Source organism: Prionailurus bengalensis, chromosome B3 (genome assembly GCF_016509475.1).
Source record: "Prionailurus bengalensis isolate Pbe53 chromosome B3, Fcat_Pben_1.1_paternal_pri, whole genome shotgun sequence".
In the NCBI taxonomy this organism is placed as follows: domain Eukaryota; kingdom Metazoa; phylum Chordata; class Mammalia; order Carnivora; family Felidae; genus Prionailurus; species Prionailurus bengalensis.
Window position 1 is genome coordinate 39,831,087 of NC_057355.1, and position 15,317 is coordinate 39,846,403.

Here is a 15,317-nt window from a genome sequence, read left to right on the forward strand (position 1 = left end):
GTTTCCAAGACAAAATCCCAATCAAATCACAGTGAAATCCGGGTGTCCATTTAAAGGGAATTCCCTTTAAGGTGGCATTTCTCCTGGACAAATCTTTGAAACATGAGAACCTCCCATGTTGAAACAGAAAGCTGTGACTTAAGATTTGGTATATATGGTGGGGTTGCCTGTATCAGACTTTGGCTCAGGTCATGATCTCACCATCTGTGGGTTCAAGCCCCGCATCAAGCTCTGTGCTGACAGTTTGGAGCCTGGAGCCTGCTTTGGATTGTGTGTCTCCCTCTCTCCACCCCACCCCCCACTCGTGCTCTGTCTCTCTCTCTCAAAAATAAATAAGCATTAAAAAAAATTTTTTTTTAAAAAGATTTGGCATATGGTGAACAAAAATCACATCTTGTGGCTTTGCTCTGATTTTATAGGAAATTCATCCCTGTTTCAATTCAGGACTAGAAATCTGGCTTCTAAAATGATAGTTACAAAGAATATTAGTAACATTAAAATGGTCCTAATTTTTTATTTAAAAAATTTTTTAATGTTTTACTTATTTTTGAGAGACAGAGAGCAAGCGGGGGAGGGGCAGAGAGAGAGGGAGACACAATCTGAAGCAGGCTCCAGGCTCTGAGCTGTCAGCACAGACCCTGATGCAGAGCTCGAACCCACAGACGGTGAGATCATGACCTGAGCTGAAGTCAGACGCTTAACTAGCTGAGCCAACCCGGCACCCCATTTATAATTTTATTTTTAAAACAAGACAGAAATTTGTGTACACAGTATGATTATAACTTTTTAAAGTTTATTTATTTTGAGAGAGAGAGTGTGTGCACGTGGACACGCGTGAGTGGAGGAGGGGCAGAGAAAGGGAGAGAAAGAATCCCGAGCAGGCTCTGCGCTGTCAGCAAGGAGCCTGACACGGGACTTGATCCCACAAACTGGGAGATCATGACCTGAGCCACAATTAAGTGTTGGCAGCCCAACCAACGGACTGAGCCACCCAGATGCCCTAAAATTTTTAACTGTAGGAGAACAACTAAAAGGAAATGTATGGATATATTAAAGTGATGGACAATGGCTTATTCACCTTCCTTTCTTTTCCCCCACACCTCCACCTGGTTTCCCTCACTTTCCAAATTTGCTTCAATCAGCACACTTACTTTGATGATTTGAAAAAAAAAAAAATTGTTTTAAGTAGCAAAAGGCACTCATCTGTTAATGAGATACAGATTTAAATAGTGGTAGTATAATATAGTATACTCTATCTGCACAGTATACGTGAAAATCCTTAAAACAATTTGCCATTAATCTTGCAATTCCATATCAGGAATTACTCCTAAGGAAATTTTGTGGGTTGGAAAAATATACATCAGGATGCCAAGAATCTGTTGCTGTCATAGATGGGATTATAGGAGAATGTCTTAAGTCTTTATTTTCTGATTTTTCTATAACACCTTTTTATAGCTAGAAAAAAATTAATTTTACTAAGAAAAAAAAGTATTCCTTTGGGGTGCCTGGGTGGCTCAGTCAGTTAAGCATCTGACTTTGGCTCAGGTTACGATCTTGCCATTTGTGGGTTCAAGCCCCGTGTCGGGTTCTGTGCTGACAGCTCACAGCCTGGAGCCTGCTTTGGATTCTGTGTCTTCCTCTCTCTCTCTCTCACAAAAATGAATAAACATTTAAAAAAAAAAAAAGCATTCCTTAACAGGGAGCTAGATAAACTCAAACAAGGGTTTCTACATAAGCCCAAGAATTTGCTTCTGTTTCCTTAGCATAAGAAGTTTGGGAAATACGTGCTTAAGTATATGTGTGGTATTTGCTATTTCCCAACACCCTTTGTTCAAAAGGAGAAAAGTGTTAAGGGCAAATTGAGTGCCAGGCCCCAAGTCCTTACTACGTTTTTGAGGACTGATAAGGGAAGAATTAAACCAGCAGATCCATTCCAGAAGGGGGTTAGGAAGGGGTTGAGCGCCAAAATAGAAATTACAAATCCAAGCAGCTTAAACACATGACCCAAATAACTTAGGAGCTTCTGGACTAGATCACTTGATGGCCAGCAGGCTTGCACGGGAACGTGGAGAATCCATCTAACTATGTTAAATTATTTATGTATTTGCATGTCCCTGTTCATTCCGTGGACCTTGTGATAAACCCAGAGAAATAAAAACTACAGGTCTGAGACTTGCCTTCTTTTTTTTAAGTAACTCATCTGTAGACCTCTGATCACCTGGGGCTGTAAGACACTAGGCAGCTGGGAAGTTTTTCCTGCCACTGTGCTTTGCAGAATTCTAAGGTGTTGAGAAGGCTGGAAAAACAACATGCGCTTCCTTCAAATGACTCTTGAGCTAACTGCAGGTCACGTACTACCAACCTCAGATTGGAAAATTTAGGACTGAAAATTAAACAGACTATAGGATTTTTTTTTTCCTCTTTTAAAACAGAGTTTATATATTCCATTATACTTATATTTGTCCTCATTTTTATTTTATAAAATAAGGGAAAATGTCTAAATTATCCACATCCAAACCATCTGAAATGGTGCATTTCCTTCCGATCGTTTTGCACATATTGGTTCAGTTGTTTCCGCTTTTTATGCAGATGTGATGAAGCTGGAAGAACAACTTTATATTTTACTTTCTTAGCCTATCATATTTCTCCATGTCACTACAAACTCCTTGAATATTTTATATCTGCTTCTCATCATTCCACTGAGTAAGTATTCTAAAGTAATCCCTTGTTGATGGACATCTAGGTAGTTTCTAACTTGTCACTAATAAAAGTAATGCCATAATGTATATCTTTTTGAAAAAGCTGTTTTTGTAGTTTCAATGATTTCTTTGGAACATATTCCCAGAAGTGAAATAACCAGGGTTAAGGATATGAACAGTTAAGGTTCCTGATATGCTTTGCTGAATGATTTTCCAAGGAGTCATATTTATGTACCCTCCCAGTAGCCACTACTGTGTATTTTAGCATATGTCCTCTTGAATTAGGTATCTTTTTTAACTTTGAAAAACTGATAAAAATCTTATTTTTATTTCCTTCATCATTGAGTTAAACATTTTCTGTACATTAAATTGGCTTTACTTCCTTTTATGAACTGCCTGCACATGACTTCTGTTTATTTATCTATTGGATGAAGTTGTCACATTTTTGGATCAATCTGTAACATATTCCTTATAGGTAATCAACCCTTGCTGGTATTTGTTGCAATTTTCCACCAACCCTTCATCCCCATGCTACTAGCCTCAATAGGCTTTTAATCTTTAGTGTTGTTTTAGCTGGGGTATTTTTAGATACACAGGAATTTAGGTATTTTACTTAGTCAAATATATTGACCTTATTCTTCATGATTTCCGCTAACACTTTTAACCTTGGAAAGTACTAACCTTCCACATGAGACGGTTATAAACATTAACTTATATCTTCTGTTATGTTTTAAATTTTTGATACATGACTCAAATCCTTTGGGGGAATTTATTTTTGTATACAATGTAAGGAAAAGAGTCAAAGAGATTTCTTGCCTGCCTCATGTATCCAAACCTAACCAATTGTCCCTGGAAATATTATTAGAATTCCCATCCAGTAAAAAAGTATTGGGTAATATTTCCCCTTCCATTGATTCATTATTTCTTTTTTATAATATTTATATAATTTATATGTGTGTGTGTGTGTGTGTGTGTGTACATATACATACATACATATATTATAATGTAAGAGCTATTTCTGGACCACCTAATCTGCTCTACTGATTATTCTATTTTTTTAATAATTGCTATGTTAATTATTCTCTCCTGTCAGGCAGAGAAAGTACTCTCCCATTATCCTTTCTTCCTCCAAATTTTATTACCTATTTATTGTTCATAATATAAGTTTAGAATACTTTAGATCACATTCTCAAAAACTTTCCATTGTCTTTACTTTTGCCAGAATTCTGTTAAACATATAAATTAATTCATCAAGAACTAACATCTTTATGATAGTCCTTTCATTCAATTTTGGAATAGGACTTGCATAACTTTGTCACTGAAATTACCACATAAGTCTATTTGGTTATAAATGAACTGTCATATAGTGAACAGAGAAAGGAATGCTAGCCCAAGATGTGCCTCCGGCCAGCTGTGTGAATGGGGACCATTTCTAAGCCTGTTTCTGCACATGTTAAGTGCACACAATCTCCAGTCTGCTTGTTTCACAAGGTCAAGGGAAATAAGAGACATGAAAGTAGAATGGAAGGCACGTGTGCTACACAAACATGGGGGGTTATTATTAACACCAGAGGCAGGGTATTATTAGTACCTTTGGTGAGTAGTAGGTCAAACTACTGAAAACAGAAAACTAATGTTGAAATTTTGTGCTTGCCTTTTCCCAAAATAAAGAACCTCACAGTCATGTTGACAAAGATCCAGGAGAATCCCAAGAACTGCACAAGATTATACATGAACAGGTATCCTTTCTTCAAGCTTGTAAGAGCTGAAAAACAAAACAAGACAGTAAACTGTTACAAGGGGTAGGTGCAGCAGGAGGGAGTATGGGGGGCATACCTGGGTGACCTCTCCCCACTTTCCCACTGGGTGCCCTAAGCTCCCAAAAAGATATCTGGCCCAGATCTGTGCCAGCCTGGGCTCCTAGTCCCACAGAGAAATGGGTAAAATTATGAACATTGCACTCCAAGGTATGTTTTTAGCAGTCTTTCCCCTCATAGCCTTGAAGGGTAAGTACACAGACATAAGTCCAAGGAGAATAAAGACAAATTACTTCTGGCAAAGAATGACCACCTTAGAGGGCATTAAAGAAGGTAAATAAAGCTATACTCAGCTCCTGCTCTTACCATTTTTATATTATCTATAGCTTCTTCTTCCTGGAATTTTTTTAAGGCCATGCAGGTCAAAGTAGCTCAAAGAAATAGGAACACAATGAAAAAAAGAATTCTGACATTTGATCATATATTCATTCAACCAAGTATTAACTGAACACCTCCAACATGCAAGGTACTGAGGGGCACTACTGGGATTCAAAGATGTTAAGACTTGATGTTGCCCTCAAAGAACTTATAATCTGAAAGCTGTAATACAAAATAAAGAGTAATAGGTAATGTCTTGTGACAATTTCGAGGTGAGAAAATGACATTAGGCTGGGGAAGTCAGAATCAGGCAGTCTGCATAGATGAGACGATGCCTGCTCTGGGCTTTGGAAGATGGGTAGGATGAGGATATAACCAAAGAAGGAAAATTACAGACTGAGATGCAGGAGGATAAGGAACATTAATTTTGTTTGCAGCCTAAGGCTCATGAAGACACAGCCAATTACAGAGTTAAGGAAGGAGTAAGGAGCTTAGAGTCACGGTTGAGTCAAAGGGGTAGGACACAGGAAATGGGACAGTTCTCAAGAGAAGAGCTATGGAGTTCAAATTTTCCTGCTACATATTTATTCCTAGGCTACAGATATTCTGCATATAACCCTTGGCTGATGCTCAAATAATCACACTAAATAGTGTGCTCAATTAAACGCAACCCAGTCCTGAGAAGCCGAAAGAGTCAGACTTTTCGCAACATGTAACTACACTTTTTTCTTCAAAACTACAAAAATGTATTATACTTCCCCATCCTAAAGAATTCATTTCATCAGGGAGCATCTAGGTGGCTCAGTTGTTCGCACCCCTCCATACCCCCAACTCTATCATTAGTTAACTGGTAACTCCCACGGCCGTGGGGGCAACTTACTTTCAGGGGACCCTTGGCTTTCAATTCTTAGTTTATTTAGGCGTTCTTCTTCCTAGAATTTGGACAGATTTCCAAGAACACAGGTTAGGATTCCCAGATGCTTGCAAAAGTCCACATGCAGGATAAGTGATCTGACTCCCTCAAAGCCAGTTCCTCCAATTGTGTTCATATTTCACTGGGGCAAACGGCCTAGCTAATGGTGCCAGAAAGCCTGACTCCTCCTACTAGGTAGTGCTAGCATCATAGAATGCCCTTCCAATGCTCACAGAATTAAACCAATCAGCTGGCTTCCAAACTACAAAGTGGATAGTCTTAGAATCATGGAGCTGGAAAAGACACCCAGAAGATGTGTCATGGTCGTAGGAACTAAACAGAATTTTAAGGCAGTAAATAGACAGCAGTTTTGGTTGTTGTTGTTGTTGTTGTTTCTGAGACTTCCAGATTTTTAGTACAATTTTTCCAGAAGCTAAAATCATGTCGCCAACATCAGTAAGAACCCACATCTGGTAAATATATAGATAGATACGTACAGAAATATTTATAAATATAGGTAGGATTTCCATGCACGCATATAGTTAGTTGCTCATTCTGTTACCTGAGAGGGCCTAGAAGCAATATCTAGAGCCCAGATCTTGGTTTCCACTATTATCCTTCAATAAAAAGAACAGAGCTCCTTGAAGAATGGCTGACTCTAGGGCTGGAGCAGGGAATATACAAGATAAGCCTGGAGCAGCTTATAGTGCTAGAAATTAAGAATGTCAAAAAAAAAAAAAAAAAAGCACCCCACAGTGATGGAGCTTTGTCAAAGAGACACAAGAGTCAACTGAAAAAGCTTCCAATAGCCAAAGCTGGAACAACACAAACAACAAAATAAATAATATAGTACTGGGTTATAACCCAAATATAAAATATTCATCAGTCCATACTGATATAAACAAATTATTGAATAAATAAATGGAAGAGGAGATAAATCTCCCATGTGGAAAAATTCCAAATAAAGTACATAGACACTCTACCCTAAAGTTGGAAAGCATCACTCTTCACTCCTTTGGCAAGGGCTATGCATAGTGACTTCCATCCAAAAAGTACACAGTAGGGGCGCCTGGGTGGTTCAGTCGGTTTAAGTGTCCGACATTGGCTCAGGTCATGATCTCGCGGTCTGTGGGTTTGAGCCGGGCAGCTCAGAGCCTGGAGCCTCCTTCAGATTCTGTGTCTCCCTCTCTCTCTGCCCCTCCCCTGCTCACGCTCTGTCTCTCTCAAAAGAAAATAAACATTGAAAAATATTTTTTTAATTTAAACAAAAAGTACAAAGTAAAGAAAGGTGGGGGAGTAACATTACAGTGGAGAAATCTGACAAATGTTACCTCAGCCAGATGACCAAGATCAATATCAACAGTGATAAGTCATGCTGATAGTATGTGCCCTTGATACGACACAGTAAGAATTAAACCTCTGTGGTCTTCCTCCCCCCAAACCCATCACCCCATCTAATCATAAGAAAAACATTCGACACACCCCAGTTGAGAGACAAAATACAAAATACATGTCCAGTACTTCTATAAAACCATGTTTCCAGGTCTTTAACTGAATTTGTGTCTTTAACTGAATTTGTCTTTATTCTATCAGATAGATAAAGATACCTACCAAATAGGTATCTGAGGTAGCCCAAATAACTTATGTTCTTTATGATTTGTCTAGATCTTTACTAGGATCCAGGTCCTCACTGACCTTGGCTCTGAGCTCCATTTCCGCATCAGACTCATCCAGCCAGCGATCAAAGTCGGGGGCCAAAAACAGTGGGCGCTTCTCCTGCTTGGTGAGTCTCTCCCACCAGTGACTTACTTTCTTCTGTACTGTAATGTTTACCTGCCTTTGGGTCAGTTTGTAAACCGGCTAGAAGAGAAAGTGAGAATGTGAGAGTGACCTTGCCTTCCCATCCCTCACTCCTCCTGCGACAAGTGCACCAAGCCAGTGTAGCTGCGCAGAGAAGCTCACAATATATGCTCACTCCCCTTCCTCCTCCATTCCTACAAGCCGTGATGCAAGGAGAACATCTGGACCAAGGGCTGGGATAGCCAAGAACTGCTAAGAATGGCGCTCTGTTTCTTTGATTCCTTCAGCAAATGACTTCAGAGGAAATCAGGGTGAGAAAGGCATATAGTTCCGGTTTTCCTGGAGGAAACCAGGCAAACCTCCTGCCAGACCTGTATCATGCAAGGCATGACTTCCAATCACTCTCTCAGTGCATCCTCACTGTCCACATTTCTCTCCCATGAAGATGACTGAATTCAAGTGGTCAACAATCCCTGGCCTAGCGAGCCCTTGTTTTTTAGAAAGGTCTACTCAAGACTGGAACTTAGTGGATACTTAGTGGATACTTAGTGGATAATGACAACTCTATCACAAGGGCCAGCCTAGGGCATCTTCCCAACAAAACTCAAATTCTGAGAGGCTGTTCCAGTTCATTATTCCTCCACATAGCCTCTTCCTTCCTTACCTCCAAGGCAAGACCTATGACAGGTTCTCTATCCCTTACACTATTGCTGGCTATTAAAACAACCAAAACAAGGGACCCCTCCTGCACAGAGAGATCAATATGCTCAGGCCCCCAGAGATAAGAGAGTAATTCCAGAAACTTCAATACACCATCTGTGAGATTCTCTCTCTTCCTGTCAGAAAAACTTCCTCGAGTTCTGAGAGAAAGGAAACTTCAATTATACTTCCAGCATTCTTTCTGAAAGTCAGCTGCCTCCACCTTTTTGGATTTCTACTGCCCCTGTGGCAAAGTCACATGAAAGTAAGCCCCTGGCGTGGGCTTTACCTAGCTTACGTAACTCTGCTCCCTGTGAGCGCCACACCCCTCTGTCTTCACTGAAAACCACAGAACATCAGAGCTGGAAAGGACCCTAAAGATTATTTAGTCCAATCATCCATTTAACACACACGAGGAAATTGTAACTCAAAGAAGTGAAGAGACTTGTTTGCACTGCTAATCACCTCAGGTTCTCTGACTTTCCTACTCCTTTGCAGCTAAAATCTGGGCTCAGTTCCCAATAAAAGAACCATATTCTCCTTTGGTTTTCATCTTATTTCCCCCCACAACCCTTGCCCTCCTGTTTTACTAAACTACTAGTATTTATTTCCTAAAATGGAAAGGGAAGTGAGAAAAGAGAAAACATACCTCTGGTTTCACAGGGTCTAAGAACTCCAAGTGAAATTCATAGACATTGTCTCCTTTGGCACCATGTCCCTGAGCTAAAAAGAAAGAAATGTGGGTTACAATGTGAACAGACAGAGCAAGGCCATCCAAAAGCTTGGTGCAGTTCTTTCAGAAGTATACAAATAGTAATGGGTCCTTCCAAAATGAGTAGGGGCTTGTGAGCAGAACTACTCGACAGCTAGATAAGCCGAATCCCAGACAAAAGTTTTATCTCCACATGTCCTTCTAATGATCAGTTCCAGAATATTTACTGAATCTTCCAATGTGGCCTTGATAATACCCAGTACAAATAAGAGGCAGGAAAAGCAATACAGAAAGCAAAGCCAAAGGTATCACATAGATATAAGTTTAACTTTCACATTTACTTTGGTGCTGAATTCAGAACAGAGAAATATCAGGTGGGCGTATTCTCTTGACTGCAGTTAAGGAGAGTTGTGTGGAGAACACAGAAGTGCTGGACTGTCTCAGAGAAAGCTCTGAATCTAACATCTCCCTACCAATGACAGAAAAAGGAGACGCTCACTTCTCCTTTAGCACATCCCAAAAGGAATGAAAAAGAGAAATATAATTTCCTCGGCTCATTTCTAAGAGAGGATAAATGGATCTGGGATGAAAATCCCTGGGTTGCCCATTACACCATTCCTGTGCTTTGACATGGCTCCTTTCCCCAAATCAAGCAGGTGCCGTGCCTAGGTGCCAATGACTGCTAGACATCCCTTCCTCTCTAACTCTCTGACTTGTCTATCATTTGGTTCCCTCCTGGATTCTCATTCCTCATCTGGCCACATGTGGTACAACTTGCCTAATATCTGCTATATACAGGTGGCTACTGTTCTCTAGGACCATAAATTCCTTAAGGTTGAGCAGTCCATAATCTCCAACTGGCAAGATACACTTTCATCACTTAACTTCCTCTCTCAAACGTATAACACCCCAAAAATCTGAGCTGCTACAAGTGTTCTCATCTTGAAAAGCAGATACGAAAGCCAGGCTGTGCTTTCATGCAAATATACCAAGGTAGATGGAATCTCAAGTAAAGCAGAAACTCGTCAATATCCCATAACCCCAGTCTCTTAAGTAATGGCATTCCAAAGAACTAGAACAAAGAGAGAGCAGGGAGAATCCCATCCCATTGGGTGACAATGAATCTGGACCTACCCTCTCAGGCCCAGCAGCATATCTGCTGATGAACTAAGGAGAAAGGAGACAGAGGCAAGTTCACAGAAACAAAGACTGTCAGAGCAGCAAAGGCTCGAGGTATCATCCAGAATGCCATGTTTCTTAAACTGGCCTTTGAGTGTACCATATCAGGGAGCTGCAAAATATATTCAGAAAATTTCTATTTTTTGTTTTGATTATAATCTTTAAAAAAAAATCATAGTCTGGATCATCTAGATGGCTACATTATAATCAACTACTGACATACAAGTTTAGCAGCTGTGTTTGTGGCCATGTTCACAGCTCCAATAGAGCCAAATATCACTTAAAGTGACCATATTTAATTCTTAACATGTTTTCTCAAACTGGGGCCTATGGCCTGGGAGGATCCTTAGGACATATTTTCAGGTGTCCATAGGTCCTAAAGTTTGAGAAACACAGATTATAACCAAATACCTTCATTTTATAGGTCCACAGAAGGCAGTAAGTTGTCCAAGGTGATAGCGGGATTAGAACTAGAAGATAGATCTCCTGATTTCCAACTCGGGATTCTTTCTTGCTCTATCTACTGCCTCTCCAAGAGAAAAGTGGGACTTTAAATAAGTTCTTTGACTTTTTCAATCATGTATTTCAAAACGATCTAGTTTACCCCAAGAGCAGCAGAGAGGTGAGCACCAATAGAAAGTGAATAAAACAAATAGACAAAAAGAAAAAGAAACCACCACCACGCCTCTGTAGCTGTGTAGAAAGCGGGGAGCATTTGCCCGGATACTGACCTTTGAAATGCAGCACATTTTCAGTGATGCTGATGGCAGGATTCTGTGAAAAGAGACCAAGGATGCAAGAAGGGCATTTTAATAGGAGAAAAATGAAATTAACACCGGGCTTACTTCCCTCCATCCTTCCCCCTTAGGGACTTGACCTCCTACCTACTCCTCCTCCAGAAAATACATCTAGTTGTTTATTCACAGCTCTGTACGGGATTTCTCCGTGCCTATCTGTACCCGTCTGAGATTGCAGGCTGCTGCAAGAAGAACCCTAAACTGTTCTCACTGTGCAGAACTATCAGATACTGAGTCAGTTCGTTCTGCTAATGGCAAATGGCACAAGGTGCTACGTGAGGTGCTTCCAGGGAATACGCAGATCTCCAAGACTCAGTCCCTGAGCTGTGGAGGCACAGAATCTAGTGGGACAGATGAGTCATTTCCTGTGAGAAGATATCAAATAGTATCAAATAACATATGCTCAAAACCAAGAGAGTAGTAAAAAGCAGTGAGTATTATGGGCACTAATAAGAGAGCAAGCTCAAGAATCGAATGGCTGGGGCAAGTTTCACCAAAGGTGGGGCCTATAATGCAACATGAAGAGTCAATTAATTCCAACAAGTAGAGAGAAGGGCTGACAGTCACAGGGGATTGGTTCAAATTGAAATGTACAGTGCCCTCACCTCATGCTCCTCATGCTCTTAACCCCTATCCAAACCAACACTAGAAGAGATTAAATTCTCCAAATTGTTCACTTATTCCCAGAAGTTGATACGTGCCTTTAACTTCATAACTTAAAGTGAAACTCTTTTATCAATGGATAAGAAACTACTCACCTCCTACCTCCCAGCTCAAAGTTAATAATCAGGGAGCAGCGTGTTTCCAGTGACATAACTAATTCATTTAATTTTTCCCCTGTAGGCTCAGTTCTCTGTGCTGAGAACTCCATCATGCATTGAAGGAAACCGACAAGACAGAGAGAAGGTTGGAGAGGGGGTATACTCATGGGGAGTGGGAGCCTGCAGGCTCTATTCACAGCCAAGAGTGTTAAGAAAAGGGAAAGAACGAAGGCTGGGGTGGGTGGGGGCGAGCAACTGGGCCGAGCTTTATGTTAAGAACCTCCCTAGTGGGAGTACAGACTTCAGGCTGAGATGCTCATGGAAAGGAGCTAAAAATCTAGATGATCTCTTTCACAGGAAGAGGCAGTTAGGAAACCTCAGTAAAAGAGGCTACACTTCCAGGGACATAGTCCCTCAGTGACGGAAACAGGGTTTTGATATAGCTGTTCTCATTAAATCTAAAGTTCTAGAATGTCTGGAGGTAAATTTCCTACCGAGATCACTTCTTGCTCAAACTGGGTATGTTTCCTATACTCTAAATCACTTGGAAGGAAAAATGAATAAAATTGAATCAGCAGCCAAAAAACTACTAACAAACAAAAGTCCAGGACCAGATGGCTTCACAGGTAAATATCAAACATTTAAAGAAGAGTTAATACCTATCTTTCTGAAACTATTCCAAAAACTTGGAGAGGAGAAACGCTTCCAAACCTATTCTGTGAGGCCAGCATTATCATTATACCAAAACCAGAGAAAAGAGATTATACACACACACACACACACACACAATTACAGACCAATATCTCTGATAAATACAGAAACAAAAATTTTCAACAAAATATTAGCAAACTTAAATCAACAGTACATTAAAAGGATCATACACCATGATTGAGATTGATTCCAGGGATGCAAAGATGTTTCCATATACTAAAATCAATCAACATGATACACCACATTAACAGAATGAAGGATAAAAGCCACATACATGATCATGTCAATAGATAAAAAAAGCATCTGACAAAATCCAACATCCAATGATAAATACAATGATATAATTTATCATCATTTATGATTAAACCTCTCAACAAAGAGTGTACAGAGGGAATACACCTCAACATAAAAAAGGCCATATAAGACAAACTCATAGCTAATGTCATACTCAATGATGAAAAGCTGAAAGCTTTTCTCTAAGATCACGAAGACAAGGACACCCACTGTCCCCACTTTTATCTAACATAGTACTGGAAATCAGACTAAATAAATAAATAAATAAATGGCATCCAAATTGCTTAAAAAAAAAGAAGTAAAATTGTCACTATTTGCAGATAACATGAAGCTAATAAATACAGAAAATTCTAAAGACTCCACCAAAAAACCACTAGAATTAATCAATGAATTCCATCAAGTTGCAGGATACAAAATCAATATACAGAAATCTGCTGCATTTCTATACACTAATAATGGACTATCAGAAATGGAAATTAAGAAAATAACTTCATTTACACTTGCATCAGAAAGAATAAAATATCTAGGAATAAATTTAACCAAGGAGGGAAAAGACCTGGATTCTGAAAACTGTAAGGCACAGGTGAAAAAAATTGAAAGATGATGTAAATAAATGGAAAGATATTCCAGGCTCATAGATTGGAAGAAGTAATATTATTAAAATGCCCATACTACCAATAACAATCTACAGACTAAATGCAATCCCTATCAAAATACCAATGGCATTTTTCACAGAACTAGAATAAATAATCCTAAAATTTGTACAGAGCCACAAAAAGACCCCAAATAGCCAAAGCAATTTTGAGAAAGAAGAAGAAAGCAGGAGGCATCATGCTGCCTGATTTCAAACTATACTACAAAGCTATAGTAACCAAACAGTAGAGTACTGGCACAAAGATAGACACAGATCAATGGAACAGAATAGAAAACCCAGAAATAAGCCCAAGCTTCCATGGTCAATTAATCTATGGCAAAGGAGGCAAGAATATGCAATGAGAAAAGGACAGTCTCTTCAATCAAGGGTGTCAGGAAAACTGGACAGCTACATGTAAAAGAATGAAACTGGACCACTTTCTTATACCATATACAAAAATAAACTCAAAATGGATTAAAGATTTAAATGTAAGACCTGAAACAATAAAACTTCTAAAAGAAAACATAGGCAGTAAATTCCTGGACGTTCACCTTTGAAATACTTTTTACATCTGTCTCTTCAGGCAAGGACAGCAAAAGCAAAAACAAACAAATACATCACACCAGAAAGCTTTTGCACAGTGAAGGAAACCATTAACAAAACAAAAAGGCAACTTACTGAATGGGAGAAAACATTTGTAAGCAATATATCCCATAAGGGATTAATATCCAAAATACATCAAGAACTCATATACAACTCAACACAGAAACAAAATCCAATTTAAAAAAGGGGCCCAGGATATGAATAGACATTTTTCCAAAGAAGACATACAGATAGCCAACAGACACATGAAAAGATGCTAAACATGACTAATCACCAGGGAAATGCAAATCAAAAGTACAATGAGATTATCACGTCACACCTGTCAGAATGGCTATTATCCAAAAGAAAAAAAAAAATCTTGGTGAGGATGTGGAAAAAAGGGAGCCCTCATGTACTGTTGGTGAGAATGTAAATTGGTCAGCCACTATGGAAAACAGTATGGAGTTTCCTCAAAAAATTAAAATAGGACTACCATATAATCCAGCGACCCTTCTTCTGGGTATTTATCCAAAAAAAAAAATACTTTGCTAAGATTTAAGAACTTTTTAAATGTTTATTTATTTATTTATTTTGAGGGGGAACAGGGCAGAGAGAGAGAGAATCCCAAGCAGGCTCTGCGCTGTCAGTGCAGAGCCCGATGCAGGGCTGATTCTACGAACCGTGAGATCATGACCTGAGCTAAAATCAAGAGTCAGACACTCAGCGAAGCCCCTGTCAACTACAATTTTTTAAAAAAAGAATATAAATTTCCTGCCAACCTCTACTTTGTTGCATCTCTCAAGCTTTGAATTATTATTTTCATTATCATTCAGTCTAACATATTTTCTAATATTCATTACTGTTTCTTGATACGTGGGTTACTAAGAAGTATTTAATTTCCAAAATACATGAGATTTTCTAGTCATCTTATTATCAATTTCTACCTCAACTGCATTGCGGTCAGAGGATATTCTCTGTGTGATTTGAACCCTCTCAAATTTGTGGAGACTTGCATTAGGAAGCAGTATACAATCAAATCGTGTAAATGTTCTGAGTGTACTTGAACGTGTGTTCTAGAATTGTTAGACACAGGGTTCTACATATGCCTACTGGGTTTACTGGTAACTATTTACTCACATAATCTATATCCTTACTGAATTTTACCTTGTTATTCTATCAATTACTGAGAAATCACACTACTGTAAACGTCTATTTGTCCTTGTACTTCTGTTACTTTACATAATACTGAAGCCACGTTAGTTACATATAATACTGTTTTGCCTTCCTGGTGAACTGAAACCTCTATCATTATGAACTGACCATTCAGTCTCTAAAAATACATTTTGTCTAAAATTCTTATCTGACATCAGCATCGCTATACCACAGGGATCTGCATTTGCT

General features: G+C 39.2%; 1 protein-coding gene across 1 annotated transcript in view; it reads right to left on the minus strand.

Annotated features, from left to right (window-relative positions):
- The window catches only part of HACD3 (3-hydroxyacyl-CoA dehydratase 3), a 38,781-nt gene that overhangs the window by 10,577 nt on the left and 12,887 nt on the right, over positions 1 to 15,317 (minus strand). Inside the window, exons 2-6 of the mRNA XM_043555136.1 lie at positions 10,869 to 10,911; positions 8,896 to 8,969; positions 7,443 to 7,607; positions 5,715 to 5,766; positions 4,354 to 4,464 (exon numbers count right to left, since the gene is read on the minus strand). Coding sequence (XP_043411071.1) covers positions 4,354 to 4,464; positions 5,715 to 5,766; positions 7,443 to 7,607; positions 8,896 to 8,969; positions 10,869 to 10,911 — 445 coding nt within the window. The remainder of the gene's footprint in view (positions 1 to 4,353; positions 4,465 to 5,714; positions 5,767 to 7,442; positions 7,608 to 8,895; positions 8,970 to 10,868; positions 10,912 to 15,317) is intronic.